The sequence below is a fragment of the Haemaphysalis longicornis genome, unplaced genomic scaffold, assembly GCF_048455015.1.
Source record: "Haemaphysalis longicornis isolate Haplotype H1 unplaced genomic scaffold, Haemaphysalis longicornis Haplotype H1 scaffold_5, whole genome shotgun sequence".
Lineage (NCBI taxonomy): Eukaryota > Metazoa > Arthropoda > Arachnida > Ixodida > Ixodidae > Haemaphysalis > Haemaphysalis longicornis.
In genome coordinates this window covers 183,753,521-183,779,726 of record NW_027526385.1, presented here as the reverse complement: position 1 = coordinate 183,779,726, position 26,206 = coordinate 183,753,521, and the positions used below count along the sequence as shown (strand labels likewise).

Sequence of the window (26,206 nt, the reverse complement as noted above, 5' to 3'; positions counted from 1 at the left end):
TTCCACCCCGTGAAGAGGGATGGCCAGCAAAGCTGGGGGGCCGAGCCTCCACGTGAGGTTTTACTGGGTCGCAGTCCAAGGGGTGCACGAAGCAAAACACGTGTTTGTAATTTGCGATTGAGCATTGTTCCAGGTTATTAACTGAAAGTCCAGTCCTGTCCAGTCACCGCTTCTCGCGCATGCTCAGCACGCCTCTTCACGAGCCTATCACGAGTCTATCAAGCGGCTTTGACGCAGCGGCAGACTTGGCTACTGCGCAATTGAGGCGCACACCTGGGCACGCGCCGGCGCCAGTGAGTCTGCCGCGGCCATGACGCAACACAATCCAACACAACCCACTTTAATCCAATCCAATCCAGCCCAAGCCAAGCCAAGCCAAGCGAATCCAATCCAATGCCCCTCCCGCTTGCGCAGAACGGCCCTTCACGGCACAAGCGAAACTGCTCAACCTCGGCCAGTCTAGCTTACGCCACAAAACACACTGGAATCGTGGGTAGAAATTTATCATAGCGCGGGTATGGTAAGCACGGCGCATGCTCTATGAAGGCCCTAGGACCTTTTTAATTTTGTATGATTTTTTCCATGCCCCGGGGGTGTGGCGCACAGTTTTACGATTCTGGGGATGTGAGTGGGCTCCGCAACGTGGCGCTACGCTCGCTAGCGATTCCTGTCTACATCGCTCTGGGACCGGAGACAATCTGCTGGATCCTAGCCATTTACAGCTTTGCTGTAAAACGTTACATGGCTCGCTCAAAGGCGATAGCACCTCTCCACTCGGTGCCCCCGAAAAGTGCCGCCGAAGAATGCCGACGATAAGTGCCTCCGGGCGGGTTTTTATACCCCCGGAAGTCCGTTGTGGCCCCGAGAAGTTTGAATCGCTCCAATCACGACTCTCGCTGGCCGAAATTTGAAATGCGACGAATGGAAGCGAAGCGGTTGCGTCAGCCGAGCCGCCACGATGGGGAAAGCGAGGGAGACGCCCGCGCCGTCTCCGCGAAACCGCCTCCAGGCGCTCCAGGCGTGTGGCGGCTAGGGTGCCTCGATGCGCGCCCGCTCCGCTGAGGGTGGCGCCACTCTTTGAAGGGGTCGCCGCCGCCAAGACCGGTTCTCGGGAGGCGCCGCCGCCATTTTCTTGCAACCCACCCCCGCCGACTCCGTGCTACGCGCGCGAAAAGCGGCGCTCTTCACAAAGTATCTTTGCAGAACGCCTGGGTGCTGCGTTCCCCAGTGTTCTAACAGCTCTAAAAATTTGTGGAGGATGTTTTCGTTTCTTGGAGACCCAAAAAAGCGGCTTCTAAGTTCTGTGGACGGTGAAGATCAAGCGGGACAAGTGGCAGCAGACGAACCACTCCTGCATATGCAGTGTAAGTGCAGTGTGATCTCGCTTAGGATGAAGACGGGTGCGCATGGCCGCCGGTGCTATCAGAGCAGCCTACCGTGGGATGCGTGTAGAGCGAGGCTATAATTCTAGCGCGCGCATCGCGTCATATTGGAGCGTCTGAACGTCGTCTGCTAACTTCATCGTGCTTGAAGCGGTGGAGAAATCGGCCGCTGTAAAAATAAGTGGAAGCTTGAAACCGCAAGAAAACTGTTTCTTGGTGAGCGGTTATCCGTTCATTAGCTTGAATGCAATGCAATGCAATTGGTTCGTCACATCGCAAGTTCGCAACTCGCCAGCATGCTTCAATCAGACTCCATAAAAACATGACGTTAATTGAAACAGCAGTTTATTTGTTTTAAGTAATTGCCGCTGAAACCAATGGAGCCCATACACACAATGTTTGTCAGAAATAAATTTAGAGCTTAAAGTGAGCTAGGGCACTACAACCCCGATTCAATTTACGGTGGAAAAGATACTTTGTGGTTTTTATTAGGCATGTTCGTACAAGGTTTGATGATTCGGTGTATAAAGCGAGGCACCATTAGCAGACGACGCACAGCATAGAAGATGATCAGACGCTCCGATGACGCAATCCGAGCGTTCAAAGCAAATTACAGCTCGACACGCACAGCGCATGCGCGATGCTTCGCGCGGCCGACGGTATGCTGCTCTGATGGTACCGGCGCGCACGCGCTCCCATGTTCACCCTAAGCGAGATCACCACTGTACCCGGCTTCTCAGCAGTGCCAAATCCATTTGGGGCTGTTGTCAGCTTGTCTGTGTGGCTGTTTCTAGATACCAGACACACGGTTTTATGCGTTTATGTTCGATTGATTGATTGATTCTGGGGTTTAACGCGCCGACGCAACGCAGGCGATGAGGCGCGCCGTAGTGGAGGGTTCCGGATTAATTTTGACCACCTGGGGTGGTCAAAGTTAATGTGGGGATCTTTAAGTGGGGATCTTTAAATTAAGTGGGGATCTTTATCGTGCGCCGAAATCTCGTACACACGGGCGTTTTTGCTTTTCGCCTCCATCAGAAAAGCGGCCGCCGCGGCCGGGAATCGAACCCGCGACCTCGTGCTCAGCAGCGCAACGCCTTAGCCACTGAGCCACCGCGGCGGGTCGTTTATGTTCGAGGTTTCATGATGCTTTTGCGGCCTTTTTATATTTGATTGATACAAACTGACGGGCCGATATGAAACGCGTGGCGGTTTGGATCTTCAGTTCTTTCATTTTGTATCATGAAATACGGCGCTCGTTGTAAGAAGGTGTGCGACCTTTCTCAGTACCGAAGCGTCACCCCGCCGCATCACGCTTACTTCACCAAAAGTAAAGCTGTAGACTGGGCTAGTTGGTAATCCATAGTGATCAAATGTAGCGCAACAGAAACACACGGGATACACCATACCTTCGCTAATCATCTCAAAATAGAGAACCCTTCACCAAAACCGTACTCTTCTGTTCATCTACCCTAGAAAAGGAATGAATATCAAAAGTAAAGCCAAATCAAGTCCACACTGTTAGCGAGACCAGATCTATCAAGGCGCGTCACGCAGCAAACGCGCGCCCCGCGTCCAGCGGATGCAAGAAAATGGCGGTCGCGTTAAGGCCCATAAACGGTACCTCCGGCAGGGTCGTTCCGTCCCGGCCAAAATCATTCCGGCGGCCGGAACGCGGTGCATTCCGGCCGAAAATCGCTCTCCGCCACAAGTTGGCCAACTTCAACTTTTCGCCGGACCGCGATGATGACGCGTTTCGCCAGCCATCATCCAACGCCCTGATTGGTTCCTACCGACCTCCTACTGGCCAATCAGAGCTATCAGAAGGTTTCAGGCTAAACAACATGGCGGCGTTGCTCAAGCGAAGGGATGCGGAGGAAAATAGTCGCACGGGCTTATAGTACGTCGCGACTATTTTGTGACTGCTTGAATCGAGGTATAAATCCACGAAGCATTTGTTTGTGCCGGCGGAAGCATACCTGCACTGCGCTTAGTTTGAGATCCACAGTGCCGCGATATTATGGCAGCAAGCATACCCCGATGTGTATGTTGGTGACGGCTGGCCTGTCCTTGTTTTTGGGTGTGCGTGAGTGTGCTTGAAGAAGTTGACAGCGTCATTTGTACTCGCCATCGTCCAAAATGGACCAAGGAGTGACAAACCAGCAAGCTGTCAGTTCTGTGTGCGTACGTGGGAGTTCACGGTGCGGCAACGACTACGGCCAGGGTCTCGCGCCGATGCTCTGTGTACGGGCGACTGTTGTGTGCCACTGCTTTCTAAAAGTTCCGACCGTGGCCCGTGGGAGTTCGCGGTGCGGCAACGACTACGGCCAGGGTCTCGCGCCGATGCGCTGTGTACGGGCGACTGTTGTGTGCCACTGGTTGTATGTGATGTGCTGCCGTGATGCTGTTCACCGCAATGACCGCGACAATTCGTGTAAGCGCGCGCACGATTTTAAATTTTATTGCAGTAAGCTAGACATCCACGAAGATTGTTGCAGACAGCAGCCGGCAGCATTTATTTACGCCGACAGCGTCATGTACACTGCGCAACAGTGCTCAACAGCACGCTCGCGCCGAAGTTTGTTTTGCGTGCGGGCGCTGGTGGTGTAATCCTACGGGCAGTGCTTTTCATAGGCGGGGATATGCTTTGTAGCAACACCATGAAGCTGTATAAGTTCACGCAAAACCTCTCTTAACAGCTGACAATAGGAGTTTCAAGAGCTGTGTATTGAAACATTAGTGAGTGACCCAGTCTACTCATTTGTCTGGGTTGGGTGTGTGCTAGGCTGATTGAGTGTGCTCTTGCTTGTGTCAGGAGTGTTCAAGCAGTCAGAGTGCACGCTCGTTGGGTTAAAGCAGATATACTGTTCTGTGTTGCTTCTGGGGTACACCCACTGTATACAATAGGCTCGTCACCTGCTGAGTATACTGGTGTTTGTGTGAAACTGACTCATTCTTTGAAATCAATCGATAACCATTCCACATGGCCGAATGTGTACTGTCGGGAGCTAAAGTCTGGATTCCACGCAAGCACCAACCAAAACACACTGCAGTGCCACCTTGGGGAAGGGCGACTGCTGCCGAGATAAAGGCTGTGTCGCTTATTTTAACTGCACGCATCATAGTTTGCACCTATGCGTTGATGCAGTGTTGGTAAGCAGAGTGACTGAACAGTGTTGCTTCAGCTGCACATGTTGTGCCTCTTTTCAAAGGTGGCCCCAGTGAGTGGCTGAATTTGCAGTTGCTATATGTGTGCGCATTAATTGTCATCTGTGTTTCTGTTCTTTATTGTTACTCCGTCTTCTTCAGTCATCGTTGCACTTCCTATACAATCTGGGACTCAAGAGTAAAATAATGCATACTCTGGCCTTGTTTGAATGAAGCATGTCGTGTGCTTGAGTTCGTGATAAGGAGTAACAAGAGCGGCCCACTGGTTCAGCATATCATTCTACGCTAATTACATCGTTCATCATTGCTCAGCGAGAACACTTAGGGAAGGTGTGACACATGGGCAACCGAAGCGAAACAGCTCAGTCCTTTTTCGTAATAAAAGCGTATCAACTCAGGCGAGCCAACGAAGGTGCATGCAGTTAAAATGGGACGCACAACCAGTGTGTCGACAGCAGAAGCTCTTTCGCATGATGGCCCTGCAATACATTTTGGCCGCCACTTGTGTGGACTCCATACTTTTGCTCCCGACATTAATGAAATGGAAAAAGTTGGCTTGCTGCCATTTAGGAATCGTCATAGCACAGCTGCAACCTCGTGTAGTCTTCAGTGTTCCAGGTTTGTGTCTGCCTTGGAATTGCTGTGCTTAATTGAAGGAGTGGGCACTTTGGCTTCTTTCTGTGACTTCAAATTAAGGGAACGGCCGTTGTATACACAAATGAGCCATGAAGACCAAATACTAGTTTGTTTTATTTGAAAGATTTCGCGTTTTATAGTGCCCCCAGCGCTTGTCCGGCATCAAATGATGCCGTATTGACTGAAAAATTGATCACTTTAGATTAAATTTTGAATCTCCATCCAAATCGTAGGTTTTCGTAATTTCAGCAATGATGTCATGAGCGCATGTATTCAAGCAAAATTCCACTGCGACATTCGGGTTTGGGGCCTTGCTGTCCATCAGCCCTCCCAGGTGGTACTACTATAGTCATCCACGAACTGTTGTCCGCCGTTGCTTTGTTTTTGAGCGTATTTGCACCTGGCTTGTTTTCGTTACTGTAATAAGTGATCGTCTCGTGAAACCTGGGGTATCCTTGACGAACAGGCATAAGCGTGCGCAGAGTTCTAGATTAGGGGGGGCAAAGTCTTATCGCTGCGCCCCCCCCCCCCCCCCTTCGCCCTTACACCAACTCCCGACCTCTTCCCACTGAATGCCTAGCGGTCCGAACGCAGTACACAGGGATGGTTATAAAATTTTTATTTCAATGCGATGGAACTGCAACACATACAAAATATTTCTGAGCAGAAATTTGTACTTTCATGTGTTACATCGGCAAGGTATGGGGCAAATTTGGCGCCCCCCTTCAGATGATTAGGGGGGGCGGCCGCCCCCCCCTGTGCGCACGCCTATGCAAACAGGGTCACGCAAGACAACGCCACTTACGCCAATCGGCCAGTGTCCTGTAAGACAACTTCAAAGCGGCGGAGTGCTGTGCACCTAAAACAAGCATAGTGCGCCCAGTATCAACACCTGCGCATCGGTACTTCTATGCTTACGTCTGTTTTCGTAACTTCCATTGTTTACTGCACCATTCTTACTGCTGTAAAATGAATATGCATTACACTTAAGCGCAAATAGTTTGTTCAGAAAGCCTATAAGCCGTGCCTAATTTGCGTTTGCTTTTTCCGTCCTCGACCAATCGCGCAGCTGGGCTGATATGACATCATAGGTTCTGTTGCGGGAAATGAGCTAGTGAGTCGCATGGCCATTCCGTTTTTTCCTAATTATGTAGCTTATTTAAGCGAAGTGTGCGTTAACAGTGGTGGCATTATGATTCTAACGAGGCAATCTTTCGAATGAATCGAATTTGTGTTTTGTCCTCATGACTCCTTTAACTAGGATCATGATTGCTTGGCTGCCTTCTGGCCGTCATGTCTTAACACACTCCTACTGAGAAACATTTTTCGGCAAAAGTGGTTTCCTCCTCGGTTGCCACCTGGACATTAATGAGCGTTACAAGTGTGTAAGCAGTGCCTACAACCTGATAAAAGCAGACTTGAATTTCGAGTTGTCAACTTTCCATGTGATGTGAGTGGTGGTGGCACAATGCACTTCTGACAGATGTAACAGCAGTAGCTATGCTGATGTAACAGCAATAGCTATACTGTCGCTCATGAATATAAAGCTCTGGTTTGGTTTGTGAATCAAACACTGCTGATTGCACTTGGCAGTTGCATGGTCAATTGCGATAATGCAGCTTTATGCCGTATTTATTGTTTAAACTCGGTGAGTGATATGTTGAGGATGGCCCTCACACCCACTGTTGTACCCAGCTGTTCAAGGTGAAACAATTATCGTTTTCAGCATAACTGTTAAGAGTGGAATGCTGTCTCGGCTAGTGCTTGGTGCGAAGCTGGATCATTCTTGCTTGCCCAAGACCACTTGTCAAAGCTTGCTTCAGCCACCACGATGTCATTACAGTGAAAAACTCATTTATTTACAAAGGGGTGGCGAGCCAAGATGGCGGACTGGGCTACCAGCCAGCTTCATCGTCTTCCTCCTCAGTATTGTAACGTGACATCTTTCTCGCTGGTGTCAAAATTTAAGGCGGCCAATATCGCAAGGCCCTGGAGGCCATAACATTTCCCCCATCAAAGATGCAGCCATCTCTGCAAGTCAGTGAGTGTCACGGGGTTCAAAGCATTTCAAGCAAGGTACGCGAGCCACTTCAGTTCTGCGACTACGCCGTCCTCAAGCAGTAAGCTGAACATGACATAGTTCAGACAACTAAGTCAGTCACGGTTCACAAGTGGGCTGTCTTAATGTGACAGCAGTTTCTTGCACAGTCCATGCTGTCGCTGAGGTGTCCAGAGCAAAACCAGGTCTCCCCACGAGTACGAATTTCCTGATGTCAGCTGTTGTAGCGGAGTTTCGAGCGGTCTTGTGACGGCAGTATGTGGAGACTAGTGAGTTTCTGAGCTTCATCAGCAACGCAGAGGGTGTTTGATAGGCTGGCCTCGTCTTGAAAGAAGGGGAAGATGGTGTTGAGGTAGTTGGGGGAACACGTGCGTCAACTGGGTAGAATTGTCTCATGCTTGGCAGTGTGGTAAGCATGGGTAATAAACGGCAAGATGTCGTCCCAGCTGTGGTCAGAAGCAACAGGCATGGCATTCATGTTAGTGAGTGTCCGGATGGTCCACTCAGTGAGACCGTTTGTTTGTTTATGATATGGCACTGAATGGCGGAATTGAGAATCGGACAGATGAAGTAGCTCCTTAACGACGTCAGCAGTGAAGTGGCGCCCACGGTCACTGATGAGGACACGAGGTGGGCCATGTTGAAGTATACGGCGACTGAGAATGAAGTTCGTCACTTTGGCAGCTGTTGCAGATGACAATGCAGCTGTATCACTATGGCGTGAAAGGTAGTCGATGCACACGATCATCCAATAGTTCCCATTCTTTGACCGAGGTTAAGGGACCATCAAATCTATGCCCACTTTTTAAACTGGTAAAGGGGGGGGGGGGAGGGGGATTCGCAGGGTGGAGTCTTCCCGGCTGAGCAGGCGTGGCGCATTTGTTGCGTTGACACTGGGGGCAACTCACCACGTACAGCTCGGTCGACTGTCACATTTTCGGGCAAAAATTAATGCTGTTGTGTGCGGTGAAGAGTGCATGCACAGTACCGATGCCCAGCTGTGGCGTAGTCGTGCATAGCATGAATTACAGAAGAACAATTTTTCTCCCATTACTAGGAGGTGCCAGGATCCCGTCGGCGAGTAGCTCTTCTTGTGTTGCAGACCATTGTGAACACAGGAGGATTGGGTCTGACCGTACAGCAGTAAACAGTGCTTTCACTGAACCTGAACTGGAACTAAACCAAAAAAAGAGAATAGCATTTACTGGCTCACGACAAAGGAGTTAGAACATTTGTTGTTGGTAATCCGCAGTCAATGTCATTTGGTGCCGTCAATCTGGTAATCACCAATGCACTTTTCCCCCGCAGACCAATCACAACACTACAAGCCCGCTATCTATGGTCGCTAATTGTCACATTTGTGGTCTTAATTCTTGTGTGTCACTTAAACATGAAGGCGAATGAAGTCTTGAATAGCCATACATACATTTGCTTCTCCTAAACAAGTGCAGTATATTTTTTCCCCATTGCTTAAATTTTTGTTGTTGATCTGTGGTAAAGAATGTAACAGGTTATCTGCTGTTCCTTTTATTCATTTTGTTCCTTTTGCTGTTATCTGCTGTTACTTTTTTAGCTTGCCTGGATCAGTCCTGAGAATTGGTTACATCTTGTGAGAAAAATAAGGCATGCAAAGAAGGTAGCACTAGCAGGAAAATATCCCCGGTTTGCCTGCAGTGTGTACTGCACGTCCCATTCCGGCTTTCCTGTGGGCAAAACATCATGTAGAAAGCTTCTACTGTTGACATCACTGTGCGACGTATAAACATGAAGTTGCCTCCCCATACTGAATTCAGATGTCATTTAAATAGCTTCAACTTCCACAACTGAACTAATTATCAAGTGTTTTCATCATAAGAGATTCTGTCAGAAAAGTACCTATTTGAAAAGAGCTACAGTTATGTCCAGTAATAAGCTGAAACAGCTTCTGCATTGAAATTATTTGCCACAAAAGTGATGAAACATAGGCCATCAGTTTGAATGGTTTGATTGTGAGCTGTACACCACAACATATAGGTCTGTGATTTTCCCCAAAAATAGTACCCCGGGGTAAATTTGTATGTGCACATAGCACTGTTACTAGTAGTGATGCCACAGGTTACCTACACTTTGCCCTGTAAGTGTATGTCAGTGAACAAAAATTTTGTTTCGCTTAAATGTGTTAAAGTGTGCACACCTATATGTTGTGTAAGTGACAGGAGAAGAAGTTCGAGGACACCGAAGCATTTCTTATGGGTTTGGAATGCAAAACCACTGGGGTCCCATTGCACGCATGGTTTTCTCCACAAGCAGCTGTTGGAATTTCTTGCCGAGACTGGCCTATACACTATTCTGTAGGTCATGAAGCCGCTTGCATCCCCTCACTTTCCTTTTTTTACCCCTCTGTTACTTTGATGCCCTGTGTCAAAATTGTGCAATAAATAAATAAAAAGAATGCCACAGAGTGTTCCTTCAAGTGGGTGTGTTCACATCACAGCCTATAGGAACTGGTGAATTCACCGTGATTTTTGAAAGCACCTTTCATTATCAGTCGCCAGTCCCACTCTGTCGATATGTGAGAATTTAGTTTGTTATGAGAGTAAGGGAATTGGCCATGAGCTTCTAACAGCGGTCATTGTCATTGTCACCTTTTGAGAGAGTAAATGTTTATTGAAAGGGAGAAGAGGCCGGCCTAAGAAACTACTTGGGCCTGCTATTTCTCATTGGGGGAATGGAACTGGGGACAAAAAGAGAACGGAATGAATATGGAAGGTATGAGGAATGACAGTGAAATCGGCAAATGAACTATGTACAAGCAGTACAACCAATAAGCGCCTCATGTACAATGGGTCGCTGAATCAGATTATTACAGGGCGAGTGTCCAAGTGTAGTATTAATGCTGCCTCAAGGATCTTTCGCTCACTAGAGTACTTTGGACAAGCGCTAAGCAAATGTTCGATAGTTTCAGGACAACCACACAGAAGGCAGTCCGGGCAGTCCTCGCGTCGGGTTGTGTGGAGACTTTTAGGTCAATGCTACTCCAAGACGCAGCCAGTGTAGCAATGTCTCTTCACTTCTGCGAAGCCGAGGAGCGTGAGCGAGCTAGAACTTACTTCTGCTCTGCATCGAGCCGGTGAAGCCGGTGAGAATTATGGGTGGGTATGTGAAGTTGCAGCCAAATGCGATTTGGTGGAACAGCCAATTGGTTCTGATGGCAGCTGTAGTCGTTGCTGGCTAATCCACCTGAGTTGGTATGTCGTCATGCCAATATTCATTTTACCCTGTCATTACTACCGTAATGTCGACCCTCTTTACGTGCCAAGCAATGTCGAAATCACTGTACATTGAGCTGAATGTACCAGTTGTCCGTGTTTTCTAAGTAGAAAGCCACAACGCATTCACAAGACCCACTTTCACTTGGAACAATAAAACACTGGCGACGGGGATGCGTACTGGGATCACATTTTAGACGTGTATTATTCCCATCCAATTCCAAATTTTAATAAAAAAAATCTGAGAGCTGACACTATAGCTGATTAGCGATCGCAGTGACATATAGTTTGCCTCGGGTGATAGATAGAAGTCGATCTGGCATAAAGCATGTACAGACCTACAGATGTGCATTTAATGTTGAGTTTAAGTGCAAGGAAAATCAACCTTTGTCAGCCTGCAACCTTCAGTTGTTAAAATTTTGGGAAATATGAAAGCCTAAAATTGTTAAGTTGAATGAAAAGCAGTAGAACTTACACTGATTGTTGTCTTGAAAAGTGTTTTTGCTCCTCCTGCTAGTTTCTACCTTTAATTTTATGTGTGGTGAACAAAACTTCATGTAAAGTACATTTCAATAGCCAACACGCCCCTCCACCATGTGTATAATCATTTCCTTAGCCGGTGCAGTATTGCATTCTGGGTCAATTTTCCTGCTTGGAACTTCTGATTATGCTAGGTGGCAAGTTGAAGGTGAACTTGAGTGAGTTTGTTTTGTGGCTGCCTAAGAGTTTTTGTAAGGGTGTAAAGGTGGGCAGGTGAAGGGCCGTTTTGTAGGCTTTCCATGGAAACACTGGTTCCAGAAACTTTTTTTTTCTTTCCAACCAATTCTGATGAAACTTCATGGGCTTGTTCAGTTTTTTTAGCTGATTTCAAATATCTAATTAGTTTTGATGTGAGGCAACTAGTTTCTGTGTTAATTAAAAGAATTCCTTGATTGTTTTTGAGAACAGTAGAAAAAAAAACTATTCAACAAAAGATTGCCAGCAAGACATGAATAGATACCAGAAGTGGTGGAGAATGAAACGTGAAGCAGTTTTTTTGTTTTGCATACACATACAAGTTTACACTAACTCTAACTTCTAGGTTTGAACTACTACTGCTAACCAATTAAAAATAATGCTAATTAAGCAACTACTGAAACACAAAATGCAAAATCTGCTTCCCATATCGCATGGCTTACACATTCAGCTTCACAGTGCGAAAGAAACGATCATTTCTAGCTGCACTACATGCTGGGATGTACTATTGCCGTCAAATGAAACGCGAACATTAAAATATGAACCAGAACGTGCAAAATTGAAAAGTACTGTTCGTAGAGTTCATATAATGGCTTGCTATTGTTATGTTTGGAAATCCCCTGTTTCGAATTTGGTTTTTGTAACTAAGCGACGCGTCATTTAACTTGCATGGAAAGAAATCGTGCTATTTGTGTGTTCAGGTTCATATTTTCGTGCTAGCGTATCATTTGATGCTGATAGTACCTCTCACGAGTTTTGTATCACTGCGATACCACTCGAGGCGAAAAAGTGTGGAATTATGGGAAAATAATTATTTGTTTATTAAAATTGAACTTCTATGGCTTTTATAAGGTCGGTGGCACTGTTCCACATATGGAATTCTTGGAGGAAAAACTGCAAATCAAGAGAAAAGTGATACCTGAAAAAATGCTTTTTTGGGCAATTTTTTGGTCCCAAAGATCCATGTTCCCCCTTAACATATCAAATTTTCTTAATTCAGGGGGGTTCGACTGGAGTATAAGTCATCCTGTAGGTGATGCGACTAAGCAGCAGGGCCTGTTTGAGCTTGCTTGCAAGATTCATCCTCTCTGAGTACTGCGTGTTGGTGTCTTAGACGTTGGGTGAGGCATGTAAGTTGCGAACATGCTTTAGTGAGTTGGAGGCTAAGGGCAGCACTCGGGCCATCACGATGCAAAGGAACGCCAAGATTACACAGAGCAGAAACTTGGGGGATAGGAGTGTTTTTAATCGCCAGAGTAGAATTTGATGGGGTTTCGGCAGGTCTTTCTCGCTTGCGTAAGCGAAGCATCAGTAGTGCAGACTTCTCGGCTTGGCAGCGTAGCCCTTTTGGTATGAGATACGTGTTGATTGTATCTATAGCTTGCTGTAGGGTGTCGTGTCGGGTCCAACTGACCTTGAATTGTCCGCAGTATGATGTTGTCGGCATAGAGAGTGTAATGAAGGTCTGAGATTTGGTGAAGGTCTGAGATTTGGTGAAGTCTTATGGGTGAGTGGAGTAATTAGCATTGAAAAAGAGAGGTGATGTAACGGAGCCTCCAGAATTTTTTCTTCGCCTTTTTTGGCTGTAACAGCGCGTGTTGAGCCAACAGTCCGGTACAAAAGCCAAACATGGCATAAGGATACTGTCCGCTTGTTCAAGGTGCGTGGTGATTTTTGTATGTACCAAGTGTTCAAATGTTTTGCCAACAGAAGAGGTACAGGCGTAGTTGGAGGTTTGTGGATCTTCGGTATGAGGGTGATATCTGCTCGTCCACTGTGCAGGCAATTCAAACAGTGCTTGTGCGGGCTGTTGAGTTAGATAACAAAGCTGTTTTTCTTTGTAATGAATTCCTTGCTCTGGCTTGTATTTTTTTGTGTGTGTGCACTTTCATCCTTTCATGCTCTTTTATTACCTTTTTTGGCCCCAATCCTCCCCCGAAATGAAATCCTGGTTACGTAACTGGTGGGTGGATGATGTTGCACCAAGAGATGTTTTCGCTCACGTGTCTTTCCCTTTGTGCTCCCATGCCACTATAAACTTGTAGTCCCTGTTTCGCAAACAATGCTGCGTGCATTTGCAGAATTCCAACCTTCAAAGGTCGTCATCAGTGGTACAACTGACAGCTGGGCATTTGGGCACATGTGGACATTAAATTTGAGTTTTGTTGAATTTATTTTGAGTGTTCTATTATCCTTCTCTGTCACTGAAGTTTTCTGAAATATGCCCAATTAGCAATTAGCTCGTGATATTTTGCAGCACTAAATTCACTTCAAGTAAATCCTATGGCTAGTTTAGAAAATGTTGAACTCCGATCGATCCGGAGGAGGAGGAAATAACTTTATGCGGTCGAAAGGGGAGGCCTATTTAGGCCTGTGGCATTCTAGACGACAGCCAAGATGCCTTAACACCTGGCGATGTCTTCCTTTGGACGGCCCACTGTTGGATTTCAGGCTTTTCGCAGTGCGGCACTGTTTCCCATTGCTCCTTACTAGTGATAATAAATGTTCCTTTTGAATTTCCGAACCCATGTCTCTGTATACTGGGGCGTTCCCATAGCATGCGAGCCAAGGTCGCAAGCTTTGGGCAGTGTTTACATCCAGCGTTGTCTATTTCCAAATGGAAGGGCCAGTACAGTCTTGGGTTTGGATAAGTGATCATCTTGAGACGTCTACACGCCACTTCTTGTTTCTTGGTGAACGAGGGGCCAGCAGCCGGGTGGCTTCGTCTTTCCCCTTTGTAGTGAACAAGCACGTCTCGGCGAGAACAGACGCGATCTTTGGAGTTGTCTGTGGAATGTGTGCTAGGGCTCTTGGTGGGTGAGATCTCGGGCAGCCTCGTTGGCCCGTTCGTTGCCTTGTAGTGCCACACGTGCGGGGGTCTGGTGTTTTGGTTCGTCTCATGGCGGGTAAAGATCCTGCGCCTTCCGCTGGAAATTCTTCCTTTTGCAGATCGCTTGATGGGAATCGCTAATCGTTTTCCGCACTTGGGTAGCTGCTATATAGGGCTAGGGCAAAGGCCAGTTCTTCGTCCTCCTTTAGTTGTTTGGGTGGAGCAGGGTTCAAGAACTTTTCTCGAGCAGTCGGTAGCGGCTGAAACCATAGCTCCACGTGGCTGTGTCAATACAAACAACGTGCGGATTTCCTCAAGTTCCTGGACTCACAGCTCTCTCCGCAGGGGTGGAGATGTTGTCGCCGACGGTATTCTCGTATAAAATGCGCAGGCTGTCTAATAGGTGTCTGCTCGCGGCTGTCTTGGTGAGGTGCTCTAGGTGCGCATTGTGTTGCACGGCTTGCGCCTTGATTTGTTCTTCGAAAGTGTTGCGCACACCCAACGCGTCATATTTTTCGTTTGGAGCGTACATGGGTATTCCTAGAGCTTAGTCATGCTCATTTCTTGATGAGGCTGCTTGGTTTGCAGTCATTTTAAAATATTTACGGAATTGTGGAGTTGTTAGGGGTTTGTGTGAGGGAGAGGCTGGAAGATGGGTACTTGTTGTTAAGGGGGGGATATGGCGATCCACCCGCCCCAGTTGACTGAACAGTTCGCAAACCGGGGTCACTTAAAATCTAAGCTGAATAAACTTGCGCAAGCGCTGTTGGGTAATGAAATTGTAGGTTTAAAACTATATTATGACCCTTGATCTAAATTCCTGCGGAGGCTAAATAAGTGATGGGAAGCGGCAGCATCTCGCGGTGTCCTACGGCTACGGGTCGAATATGATAAGCGGGAGGTCGGCGGGGGAGCGGGGGCGATGCTACGATATGAACTAGACACTTCTAGCTTCACTGTACTATCAGATCCGTTCGCCCCTAACGAGATCCGCGGCTTGTTTGGTTTTAATAATCAGTATCCTGGAGTAGCTGCCTAGCGATGATAAATAAGGGTATCTAAACAAATGGCGTAAACATGCACAGCAAACCGCGGTATGTACGTGCGTTGCTTAAAATCAGCTGCCGACAGTTTTTACCTACGATTGCCTTTGTGCAGTCGCGCGGGCGCCGGCTGGCAGCTTGTTAAGCTTTGTGCTTTACACAAATATTGACGCCCAGGTGCAACACACGACGCGGGGCGCTGCGCGTTTCTCGCGCAAGCACGACCATTACCCAGGTCAGGTTAGTTTTTCCAGACTGCTCTCACACTACTGAAGCTCGCGTAAATCCATATCGCGGCCTCTCAACGCCGAAAGTACACAACAAACGTCTTCGAATCGAGCACGCATTAATAAAAAAAAAGTAAAAGCATTGCACGCACGTCATTGGACTCGCCGGCCAATAAGATGGCTCTAGCGGCGCCGGAGTGCGCGGTGTGACGGAGAGACCGTTTCAACCCCTTCCGCCATCCGCCGGGCGTTCCGGCCGCCGGAATGATTTTGGCCGGAACGGAACGACCTCGCCGGAGGTACCGTTTATAGGCCTTTAGCAGACGACGCGGTTGTCCTCACCCTCAGCGGAGCGGGCGCGCATCGAGGCACCCTAGTGGCGGCATGTCGGGTGCGGGCGTTCACCCGATGCATGATTCGGCCGAGCCGCCGCGACGCAGAAGGATGAGGCGACTCTGCGGCGGTGCAAGTTTGAGCTTGTCGGCCACGGGTGGTTTGGACGAGGCGTGAATCGGCGCCGCCGTCGGCACGTCGCCCCGTGCAACGAATTTGGGCTAGGTGCTATGCACAACAGCGCCTATCTCGCAAAACGGCGCCGTTCATGCCCCCCACCTCTGGCTAACGAAGGCGGACAGGAAAGCGCTGGACACGGCGAATCGTAAGGCCACCAAGATAGCCATGGGGTCTGCCGATGTACTCGTCAACGAAAAGACTGGCGGACACGGGCACCCTCAACTCCCCGGATGAACTCATCGAAGCACACTTGTCCAACCAGAGAGTTCGCCTGAGTAGGACAGAACACGGAAGAGCCGTCCTGCACACGATTGGATGGCAGGTTGAACCACAGACGGAAGAGGCACCACTCCTCCAGAGATGGCGTGACTATCACAATCAGACCGTTACCGCGCAACATGACAGCGGAACGGCACGAAGGCAGGCGCACGGCACGGGCCAAAGCCCTGGCCCGGAAGCTGGAGAAGGACCCCTGGGTCCGGTACGTGGACGCCTCGCTCCCAAAACACGGAACAAAGGCTGCGGTGGCCATAACGTACATCGACGAGCTGAAGACCTGCGCGTCGGTGACAACCACGGACCCGACCGTGGCAGAAGAGGTAGCCATAGCGCTGGCCCGGGCCGGGCCGGAGGTCAGCACGGTGTTCAAGAAAGCGTACGCAAGCTATCGAAAGAAGGATCGCCTCCTCCGCGGCAGCAGCTATACTAAAAAAAGATTCCCCAACACCGGGATGCGTCACCGAGCTCGTGTGGGTCCCGGCTCACTCGCTCGTGAAGGCAACGTCACCGGCGACCACTATGCCCGAGAACTTACCATCCGGGCCGAGGAAGAGCAACAGCACCCCGTCACGAGTTATAAGGAGGTCGTCCGGCTATACAAAGAAAGCAGAACGAAGCTTCCGAAGCCGCACAGGCAGTTAAGCAGACGACAGCAGACGATACTGCGCCGCTTACAGGCAGGGTCGCTCGCACACCCAGCGCTTCTGCACAAAATGTACCCTGCAGAACATGAGAACGCATGGCCGTTCTGCAAGGGAGATGGCACTCTCGCCCACATAATTGCGGAGTGCACTAAACTCGAAACACCCCCTACACCCTTCCCCAAACCCGCTCGAGCGAGGGGAGACCTTACTGGCCAGCTCTGACCTCGCCATTCAGGAACAGCTGGTGGCTCGAGGAGAAGAATTACTGGACACATATGGGCCCCGCGAATAGGGAACCACCCCATCTGGTACCTGCGCGCACCATTCTTTATTTGAAGCTCAGTAAAAGTTGTTCAATAAATCAATCAATCAATCAATCAATCAATCAATCAATCAATCAATCAATCAATCAATCAAGCCTTGTGTATTTTCTGACGCTCTTTCTATTTTCATCTTATTGCCTGTAAAGAAAATTGGCATTTAGACAACCCCGCGATAAAGAACCAGTGATGATGGCAATGTGACCAACGTGCAGTTGATATCAAGCACTGAAAGCAACCGCCATGGTTTATTCGCTTCTTAAAAGAATATACGCGATACAGCGAGTGATTTACTACAAGCCGACTAGGTGTGTGCAAAGGTGCCGTCGCTGTGGATTACCTCACGCATGCGTCGGGGAAGAGACTCGTGAAGAGACTGATTCCTGGACGGGGGCGAAGGCCTTCCCACTCCCCGACTCGTCAGCCGTGGAGCCACAGTCATTTCTTTTGGCGAGGTGCATTTTCATTATTCCCCAGACATCCTCGGTGGCCTTCAGGCCTGCCCCGCACGGAGGCCACTGCAGCTGACGCACCGCGAGTTCCTCCAGGAGAGCGCTCACTGCTCGTGCTGTGTGGACAGGGCTTGAAAGGACTGAAACACCTCCTGGCTTTTCAATAACACTTTACTTATTTTCAGCAGAACTATGTATTTTGTCCTGTTTTTTTTTTTCAGCGAAATAACCGCCGTGGTTGTTTTCAGTGCTTGATACCAACATCACGCTCGTCACATATGATGGCCTTAAATGGAGCACCGGACAACATATCGCGAAGATGCATGAACTGCCCCGTTGCACGCGTTAAACGCGAGCCACGCGCTTCGGCCGCTGCCACAAATAGTGCTGCTCGTTCGGAGCACCACGCAAGGCGCCGCGTGGTGGTGCCCCATTCGAGAGAAACGAACCACTGTGGGCGAAATCGGGAAAACTGACATGTATTAATGAGACTAGAACCCGCACGCGCCCTCTTGACGGCAGGCGCTTGGCCGGAAGGCCTCGCGTCGATAGTTGTCGGCCACCGCTCCCGTTGTCCGATTTATTTTGTGGCCGACAGTACAAGCGACGTTTATTGGCGCGTCGTAAGGCTGAACGTTACTGCTGGCCAACGCTAAGCCGACATATGGGCCTTGCAAGGGAAACCAGACAACGCTCGAGCCACAGTAACGGACTTAACGGATGGTGATGATTGCGTAAGAGCGCGCGATTTCAGCATGTGGCACACTCCGCCATCCGGCATGTGAGGGCTAGAACTTACCTTTAGGAAACTTTTTTCCTAAGAAGCTTAAACAACTAGAGGAGAGCTTAGGTGCTCTCGCAGATTCTTTTTTTTAACCCGCGTTTTCAGCTTAGCAACACGCAATTGCTTAGGTGGTATGTAACGGTGGTGCATAAAGCTGGCGAAATGGATCGTAAGGCGCTGGATTGAATGCATGAAAATCACGAAAAGCGCTTAGCTGCTCTCGTAATTTCTTAAGATCTTGAATGTCAAAGAAACCGAAGACACGCCTTTCTTTTGACTTGCAAGTCGGCCTCGGTGTTGAATAGAGTTATGTTGCCGTAAACTGTACCCGCAATAAAGGTATGGCTAAGAATGCGGTTATTGCTAAGCCATTAGCTTAACTGTTTACGAGCGCTGCTACCGCATTGGCTCACAGTTGTGTCGAATGTTTGGCACTCGCGTTCGTTACTGCGCCGCATTGCGCACTCATTTTAAATTTTTATTCCTGCTGCTACTGCATTCGACCTACAGCAGCGTGGACTACGGGGAATTCTTGATCGTTGTATAACGCGATTGTTTGACAGGTTTTAGCGGTGGTTTGTATGCCGCTGTGGAAGTTGGCTGCTCAGCTTCCCGATTCTCTTTTGTCTTCGCCGTCAAGTTAAACGTGAGACGGCATTAGCTTGGTCTGGCGCGATGATCTCGGCTGTCTTCGAATCTCAGTGCAAGCCTTGGCCACTTTCAGTTCTCGCTTACCGTCATTTCATAGCGGGTGTGCGTGGCGATTGCTTCGCCTCACCAGGCTTATCTGTATTTCCGTGAACGGAGCCCTGAGAAGGCCGGAGGGTTGTCTGAGCTAACGAAATACAGAACGCGGCACCTGCCGCCTTCTGAAAGAGGGCAGTGCTTTCTGCGGAGGCGTTTGCACGCGTTTGGCTAAGCGGCAAGCGCCCCTCCAGGATAATGGAAAGGCAGAATGCCCGGGAGTGCCGACACCACCAATGCGTCAAGGGTGCGGACATAGCAGTAACATGCGGCAGCCGCTGCTCCTGTCATTAAGCAGTGTACTGTTTGAATCTTCGTAGTGAACAGCACGCCCATTTCAGCCTTGACGTCTACATCAAGGCGATGCCGTTTGCGGGGATAAACGTTGACTATGACATTGCCATTGAACCGCAGCACCGTCCGATTGCGCCTCGTAACGGCGTTTCAATGCGAAGGGAGTAAATGGTCCGTGAAGCGATAAAAGCGACGTCGTCGTTGGCTGCAGCAACCACACGGCACCAAATCTCTCACTAGCTGTGAGCGCGGGTATGCGCCCGCCTCAAGTCTCCTTAGAAGTACACCGCGAGTTCAGTAGTGCGTTAAGAAGGTTAGGAGGATACTCGCTACTAGACTGCGTACGAGGGCTTCCTTCCGGTGTACGGAGAAAGCCCCACTCGAAAGCGTGTTAAGCCTACTGGTTCGTTCAAGCGAAAGGTTACGGCTGCGCACCTGGAAGAGGCTGTCCAGGATTCCCGGTTCCAGCGGGTCCAGGACGCGGCTGGGCGCGTCCGAGATGAGCTGCGTGAGGAAGAGGCAGCCGAAGAGCAGCAGGAACACCAGGGCCATGTAGAAGGACAGGAAGCGACGGTCCACGGCTCGCCGGCTGCCGCCCCCATACATGCCGGCGCCGACTCGGTTTCTAGAGCACGGGATGGAAAATGGCGAACCCGTTACGAGAACGTACTCAGCGCCGGGACAAGGAGGACGTGCGCGTGGCCGCCGTTGGACGTTAGCGGTGTGTGCCTAAACCTGCTTATTTATGCTAGGCCATCCCTCTCCGCCAAATTTGTCTTTGCTTGCTAGGCTTTTTTTTTTTTTTTGCTTTTCTCCAACGCCACTGCACGAGTTCGCGCTGTATTTTATCCTCACTTGTAAAGTCGAACTTTCTAGTCCGCCATTCGTCGGCTATGCCCACATACTCGGTCTTCCACCGTTGCTATTTCATATTTCGTCTTGGGTCATTGCACTTTCCCGCTTCCTCATGGGGGCCGTGCACACACACTGTGTGCTCTACTATGTGCTTAAGTGGAGCTTTTCAACACGGTAGCCTTTATTCGGCAACTTACACACGAAAATCTTGGTATGTCTCTGCCTGTCCCTCGCTTTTAACCACACGGTGAAAAGTCAAGAGAAGTCTCGAACGAGACGTTTATATAGGCAAACAATTTCCGAACTGACGACGGAAAGTTGGGCTAGATTTTTGGTTAGACGATACTGGGTACATTTTACTAGCGCAAAAGACGAACACACGAGCCCTGTGATTTTCTTACTCGTGTGTTCGTCTTTTGCGCTAGTAAAATGTACCCAGTATTTCCAAACCACTCAATCTGGCAGCGTACCTTATACTTGTAAACGCTCTTCAGCAAAGAGAAAAAAATTAGGCACATGTGAGGCAAAGCATCAATACGTAACGTACACTGGCATCGTTCTTTTAATGAAAAACAGTCCTGCGCGCAATTTTTGCGACTCTGAACACAACAAAACGCGTTAGAAACAATATTTTAACCACATAGTACACAAAGGGGTCGCGCTCAGTGCTGTAGCTCATGCCACGAGCGCCAAGTATGGCCTCCGCGATCAGCTGGGAGAACAATAACAAAAGATCTCAACAGATAGCTCGCCAACAGTGCAAGCGCGGGAAAGTTACGCAAATCTCCATTGCGTTTGCCGTGGCAGGACTATGAAAGGAGGGCATCAGCGTGAGAGGTGGGCGTGGGAGAGGGAAGAGGCAGCTACAGGGGGGATTAAAAGAAAGACGAGCGGAGCGTACAGCCTCCCACGCGTGCCGCACCGTCTGGCTGTACTATCAGTAAACTGCGCGCATGCGTAGAGGTTTCAGAGCGTTTGAGAGAGTGGCCCACTGTTAAGGGAAATGCTTGATAAAGAAGGACGCCAGTGATTTATTTCGAGCCGCTTTTTTTATGCTCTGTCACCATGGAGCAGCCTGTTATCTACTACATTCGGAAGCCAAGCGCACAGCTGCTGATGATTGCAGCTAGCATTATGCCATTCAACGATTATCCTGCTCAGTGGCGACGCAGCGTGAAAAGGCGCCTCAAAATAAACTACCGGCGTCGCTTCTTGATCAACCGCTTCCCACAAATGTGGGCCACACTCTCAGACGTTCTCGACGAAGTGCGCATGCGCGCAGTTTACACACTTTGCAGCCAGACGGTGCAGCATGCATCGGAGGCTGTGCGCTCCGTCGTTGATTGATTGTGGGGTTTAACGCGCCGACGCAACGCAGGCGATGAGGCGCGCCGTAGTGGAGGGCTCCGGATTAATTTTGACCACATGGGGATCTTTATCGTGCGCCGAAATCTCGTACACACGGGCGTTTTTGCTTTTCGCCTCCATCAGAAAAGCGGCCGCCGCGGCCGGGAATCGAGCCCGCGACCTCGTGCTCAGCAGCGCAAGCGCTCCGTCGTGCGTATTTCTTTTAATCCCCCTGTACGTGGAAAGGTCTGCGGAAGACTACCGTCTTTCAACGACATTTGCAATAAAGCAAGCGGATGGAGTGCCAATTTTTCGCCCCGTTCTATCGAGCAGCACATTACTGTAGGCGCACAATTGTTGCGTACCGGCGTGCAAGCTTCAGCCGCACGGCAAAAGGAATTCCCTTTCGCTAGTTCACTATCGCTGCTGTTCGCGAGCAGTAGCTGATTGATTGATTGATTGATTGTGGGGTTTAACGCGCCGACGCAACGCAGGCGATGAGGCGCGCCGTAGTGGAGGGCTCCGGATTAATTTTGACCACCTGGGGATCTTTATCGTGCGCCGAAATCTCGTGCACACGGCCGTTTTTGCTTTTCGCCTCCATCAGAAAAGCGGCCGCCGCGGCCGGGAATCGAACCCGCTACCTCGTGCTCAGCAGCGCAACGCCTTAGCCACTGAGCCACCGCGGCGGGTAGAAGGTTAAATAGTAGAGGATGTAGTAGAGGATGTATCACATAGGGGGAGAGGCGCCGCCAAGCAGTGCGCAGTCGCTGTTTTTTTTTCTCTCCACCCCCAGTTTGTAAGTTCATACAAATAGAATTATGATGATTAACCCTAACCTGCATCTTCAAGCGCACTTACGGACACCTGGGGTGGAAACCCGCGCTTTCATCATTTTAGGGTGCTCATTTTGCTGAAGGCAGGTGAAAGGATGTGACAAAACACAGGCAAGGTTTCTGTGCAAAGCAGAGTCCCCCGCAACTGGAAGTGCTCCTCAGCACTGAAAGGGCAGCAAAAGGGACATTTTTGACTCGGACGTAACTCTGAATTCCTGCCGAGGTGGAATTAAATGCTAGGCCTCTAGCGTTCGGCGTTGCCGCAGAATGCAACGTCTTCTTTTGTTGATGTTGTTCATCCGGTGCGCTTAACACTATCTTCTTGTATCATTGCATGCGAGAACAGTCTGTAGATTCGCGCATAGCTTTGGTGCCGAGAGGACGCATTTTCGAAGGCACGCTCCCTACTCTCCCGCTGTGTTATCACTTGGTGGCTCGCTTCCTCGCATTCCGTCGGTATTGGAAGCGTCCCAAACGGGCTTCGCGATCGTTTATTTGATTTCGTTCTCGCTACCTTAGGAAGGTTAGTTTTATCATTCGATGACTTCCGAGGGGAAAGGGGAGCGTCCATTTTTCTTGTTTGCTAGAATTAAAAGAAAGCCAATGACCATTTTATGGTTACTCACTCGATTAGGCATATCGCACCATACTTAGATGTTGCACTGGTTCTATATTTACGGTATCCTCGCCAGTCCCACAAGTACAGCTAGCGGTTGTTAGTCGGATGGCTTTTTTTCTTCGGGTTGAAGAGATGTCTTCATTTCGATCTGTATTTCGCTCAGAATTTGTAGAGTTTTGTGTTGCGCGACCGCAGTGCTCAACTTTGACGCGAACCCTCCATCGCGAGGGATCGGTGTTAGTGCACGGTCGCAAAACTAACGACTGTAAGATTCCAAGACTAAGGCAGTGACCGGAATCTTAGGAAAGTCAGACGTTTGTCCAACGCGTGAGTGAGTTAGCAAACTATAACGGACCTATAGCCTGGAGAGGCGCGAGCTCAATTGCTCCTCCCGGGTGGCACCTTTTAAAACTATTCGTGACCAATCACCAAAAGCCCCAAAAGCTTGCGTGCATCCAAAAGTTGAGAACAAGACTCAATATGTCTCGCCTGGCGATCTCGTGTCCCTTTGGGAATAGCATGCCGTCGAAAGGAGAGTGTGAGGTGGCTCTTCTACGAAGTTCTTTGAATAAAGCCGAGCGCTCCATCGCATGCATTGGGCGGTCCATGAAAAAATGTCTGACATCACCAAGCACACCATACGTTGGACCAACAAACTAAAGCAACAAAGAGCTCAGATGCGCCATACAAATTAAGCCCGGGCGGTTTTTCGGAAGTGAGAAGTCCGCGAGGGCCCACCTGTGGTACGGCGCCAGGTATCCGCCGTAGCCCGGCGGCCTCTTGCGGGTGGCCATGGCGGTGTCGAGGTCCGCTCCGGGGAGGCCCTCGGGAGGCAAGAGCGGCCCGCTGTGTGGCTGCTGGCCGGCCGAGCCCTGGTCCAGCGGCGACGGCGCGCAGCTGGCGTGGATGTGCTGCTGGCGCCGGTAGCAGTGGCAGGGGGAGGAGTCCGTCGTCGGGCCGTGCCGTTTGCGCCTCAACCTCCCGCCTGCTGTGGTGGGGATGCCACCACCACTCCGGCGCGGCCCTCGGCAGACAGCGGCAGGTCTTGCGCCCCTCTTTCTCTGCGCATGCGCGGAAGGAGAGCGCCGTTGCAGTTCTTGATTAGTCGTAGATACACTTCACTGAAGCTTCACTCATCGTCTCGTTTTGTAGTTTTTTGTTGTTTGTTGGAAAATATTCAATCGCTTCCGCTGAGAGCCAGTGGGTCTGTATGACGGCTGAGCGCGAATGGTGCGATTGTTCCTGAATTATCTTTAATAGAGAGTTTTAGCTGACCATTTTTGACGGTCCACTCTGCTCGTATGGCAAGCCGGAGCACTATTGCGCATGCGTGGCGCGCTCAGCGAAGGGCCCCGCTTCGCTGTACGCTTAACCATCGCCTCCTGTAAAAATACAGGAGGCGACCGTCGCGGTACAGCGAACTAGTCGCGTCAGCTCTCGCTACCGCGCGGAATTCAAAGATGGCTGCCCCCAGCGAGGCGAGCGCGCAACTGCGCACTCCGTTTCGTCAGTGGCAACATGAGCGACGACACCGCGAAAGCGCTTCCGAATAGGCAAAGATGTCACACACCTTAACGACGTTTAGAACGGAAGCGAAAAAAAAATGGTCGCCATCCCTCCCTGCGAAAGTGGATGTCCAGCGAAGCTGTTTCAAACCACTACAAATATTAATGGAGGAGCATATGAAATGTTTCTCGTCGTGTCGGCCGGCCTGTCGCTTGAGCTCGTATAGTGTAACTAGATATGAGTTCAGAGTATCGGCACTCATTTCTCCCATTGTTCCGTGCCGCTGCCATGATCAATGGTCAGTTCGCATTAGCGCCATTTGTTTACACTGCAACGGTCCATGGGCGCCGCCATTTTGTTGTTCATGCGTTTTATTCGGTCAACTCTGGTAGGCTTAGCTTGTCCTCCGTGCTCTGCGCCTGCGCGATAATGACGTCGTTCCGAATGCGAATCAAAGATGACGCTGTAAGAGCATTTCAACAGCGGAAGTGTGTTCAAAGATGCAGTTTTGCTGCATCTTCGGTAGTGTTGTTAAACAAACGACCCGGTAGAGGTTAACGGCGAGGCCGTAGATGCAGCAGTCTCGCAACACTGATAAACGCCATAATGGCCTCCATTGCTTACTTGCGGGCCGCAATGGCGGTATTCTAATACCTTGCCTACTGACACTACGCTCAGCTTCTCTGGCGGCAAATGCTAGGTCCTTCCCAGCTTTACGCATGCGCTCGGCGTCTTGGGGAATTAGTGACACAAGTCCTTCCTAGCTTTCAAAGATATTCTTCAAACATAATCTTTACCAGGGGCGCATGGTGGTGGCGGTGACAGGGGAGAGGAGGGGGTCCCATGTTCGGAAGCGCCTTATCATCCATAATGCGTTTTTGATGCTTGTTATGCGGTTTCCTTAAACGAATTCGGAGCTCTGTGCTGTATGCCTCATCAGCCTGACGCCTGCGCTCGGCGTCTTAGGCCTTGGCGTTTTTGCTCACGGAGGGAGTTTTTTTCCCTGTCTTTACAGCTTTGCTGTAAAATTTCGATCGAATGGCGAGCGTCCTTTTATGCTAGAGCCCAGAAGGACAGCCTTGTCTTGGCTATTCGAAAGTTGAACGGCTTCTTCTAAATTATAGTTAAGATCATACTTCGTGTCAGCGACTAAATTATATAATAAAGGTGAAATATTGCAATGAACACGGTATTTTGGTTTATTTCAGTCTCCAAAATATCAATTCTTATATTTCATTTCGGGTGAAGTTTTGTTATACAGTTAAAGGAGTACTGACACGAAATTTCTCGCTTTCAGTTTTTATGCTGTAAAGAATACCTATTGGCCCAGTAATTACGAAAATCGAACCGAAAGCCGTCAGCCGCCAACACAGAATTAATTATAGCACGTTTATTGCAACCAGTTTCGAATTTGGTCGCTGCGCGGGAAAATGGCCGTTCGAAGGCCAGCCTGCAAGCGGGTCAGCCTTACGTCGCGGTCTCACCCGTGACGTCAGGAACGTTCGCCGCATCGTCTGCTACGATTGCACATGGTCCGCACTCGCCCGCGCAGTCGACATGTCGTCTGAATCGTCAGATTCGGATGAGTCGCTGCCACCCAACAGACAGAACAACTTTAGTTGGCCAGGCGATTAGGCCGGCAATGTCTTCGCCGTCGTCCGTTTTTTTTTTAATACCACTGCGGC

The 26,206-nt window shown here is 49.6% G+C and overlaps 1 protein-coding gene across 1 annotated transcript in view; it reads right to left on the bottom strand.

Annotated features, from left to right (window-relative positions):
- LOC144138877 (uncharacterized) overlaps nt 1-23,944 on the bottom strand; it is a 62,990-nt gene extending 39,046 nt beyond the window's left edge. Inside the window, exons 1-2 of the mRNA XM_077671375.1 lie at nt 23,754-23,944; nt 19,794-19,983 (exon numbers count right to left, since the gene is read on the bottom strand). Of these exons, the coding sequence (XP_077527501.1) occupies nt 19,794-19,983; nt 23,754-23,809 (246 nt within the window). The 5' untranslated portion in view covers nt 23,810-23,944. The remainder of the gene's footprint in view (nt 1-19,793; nt 19,984-23,753) is intronic.
- Nucleotides 23,945-26,206: the final 2,262 nt, after the last annotated feature.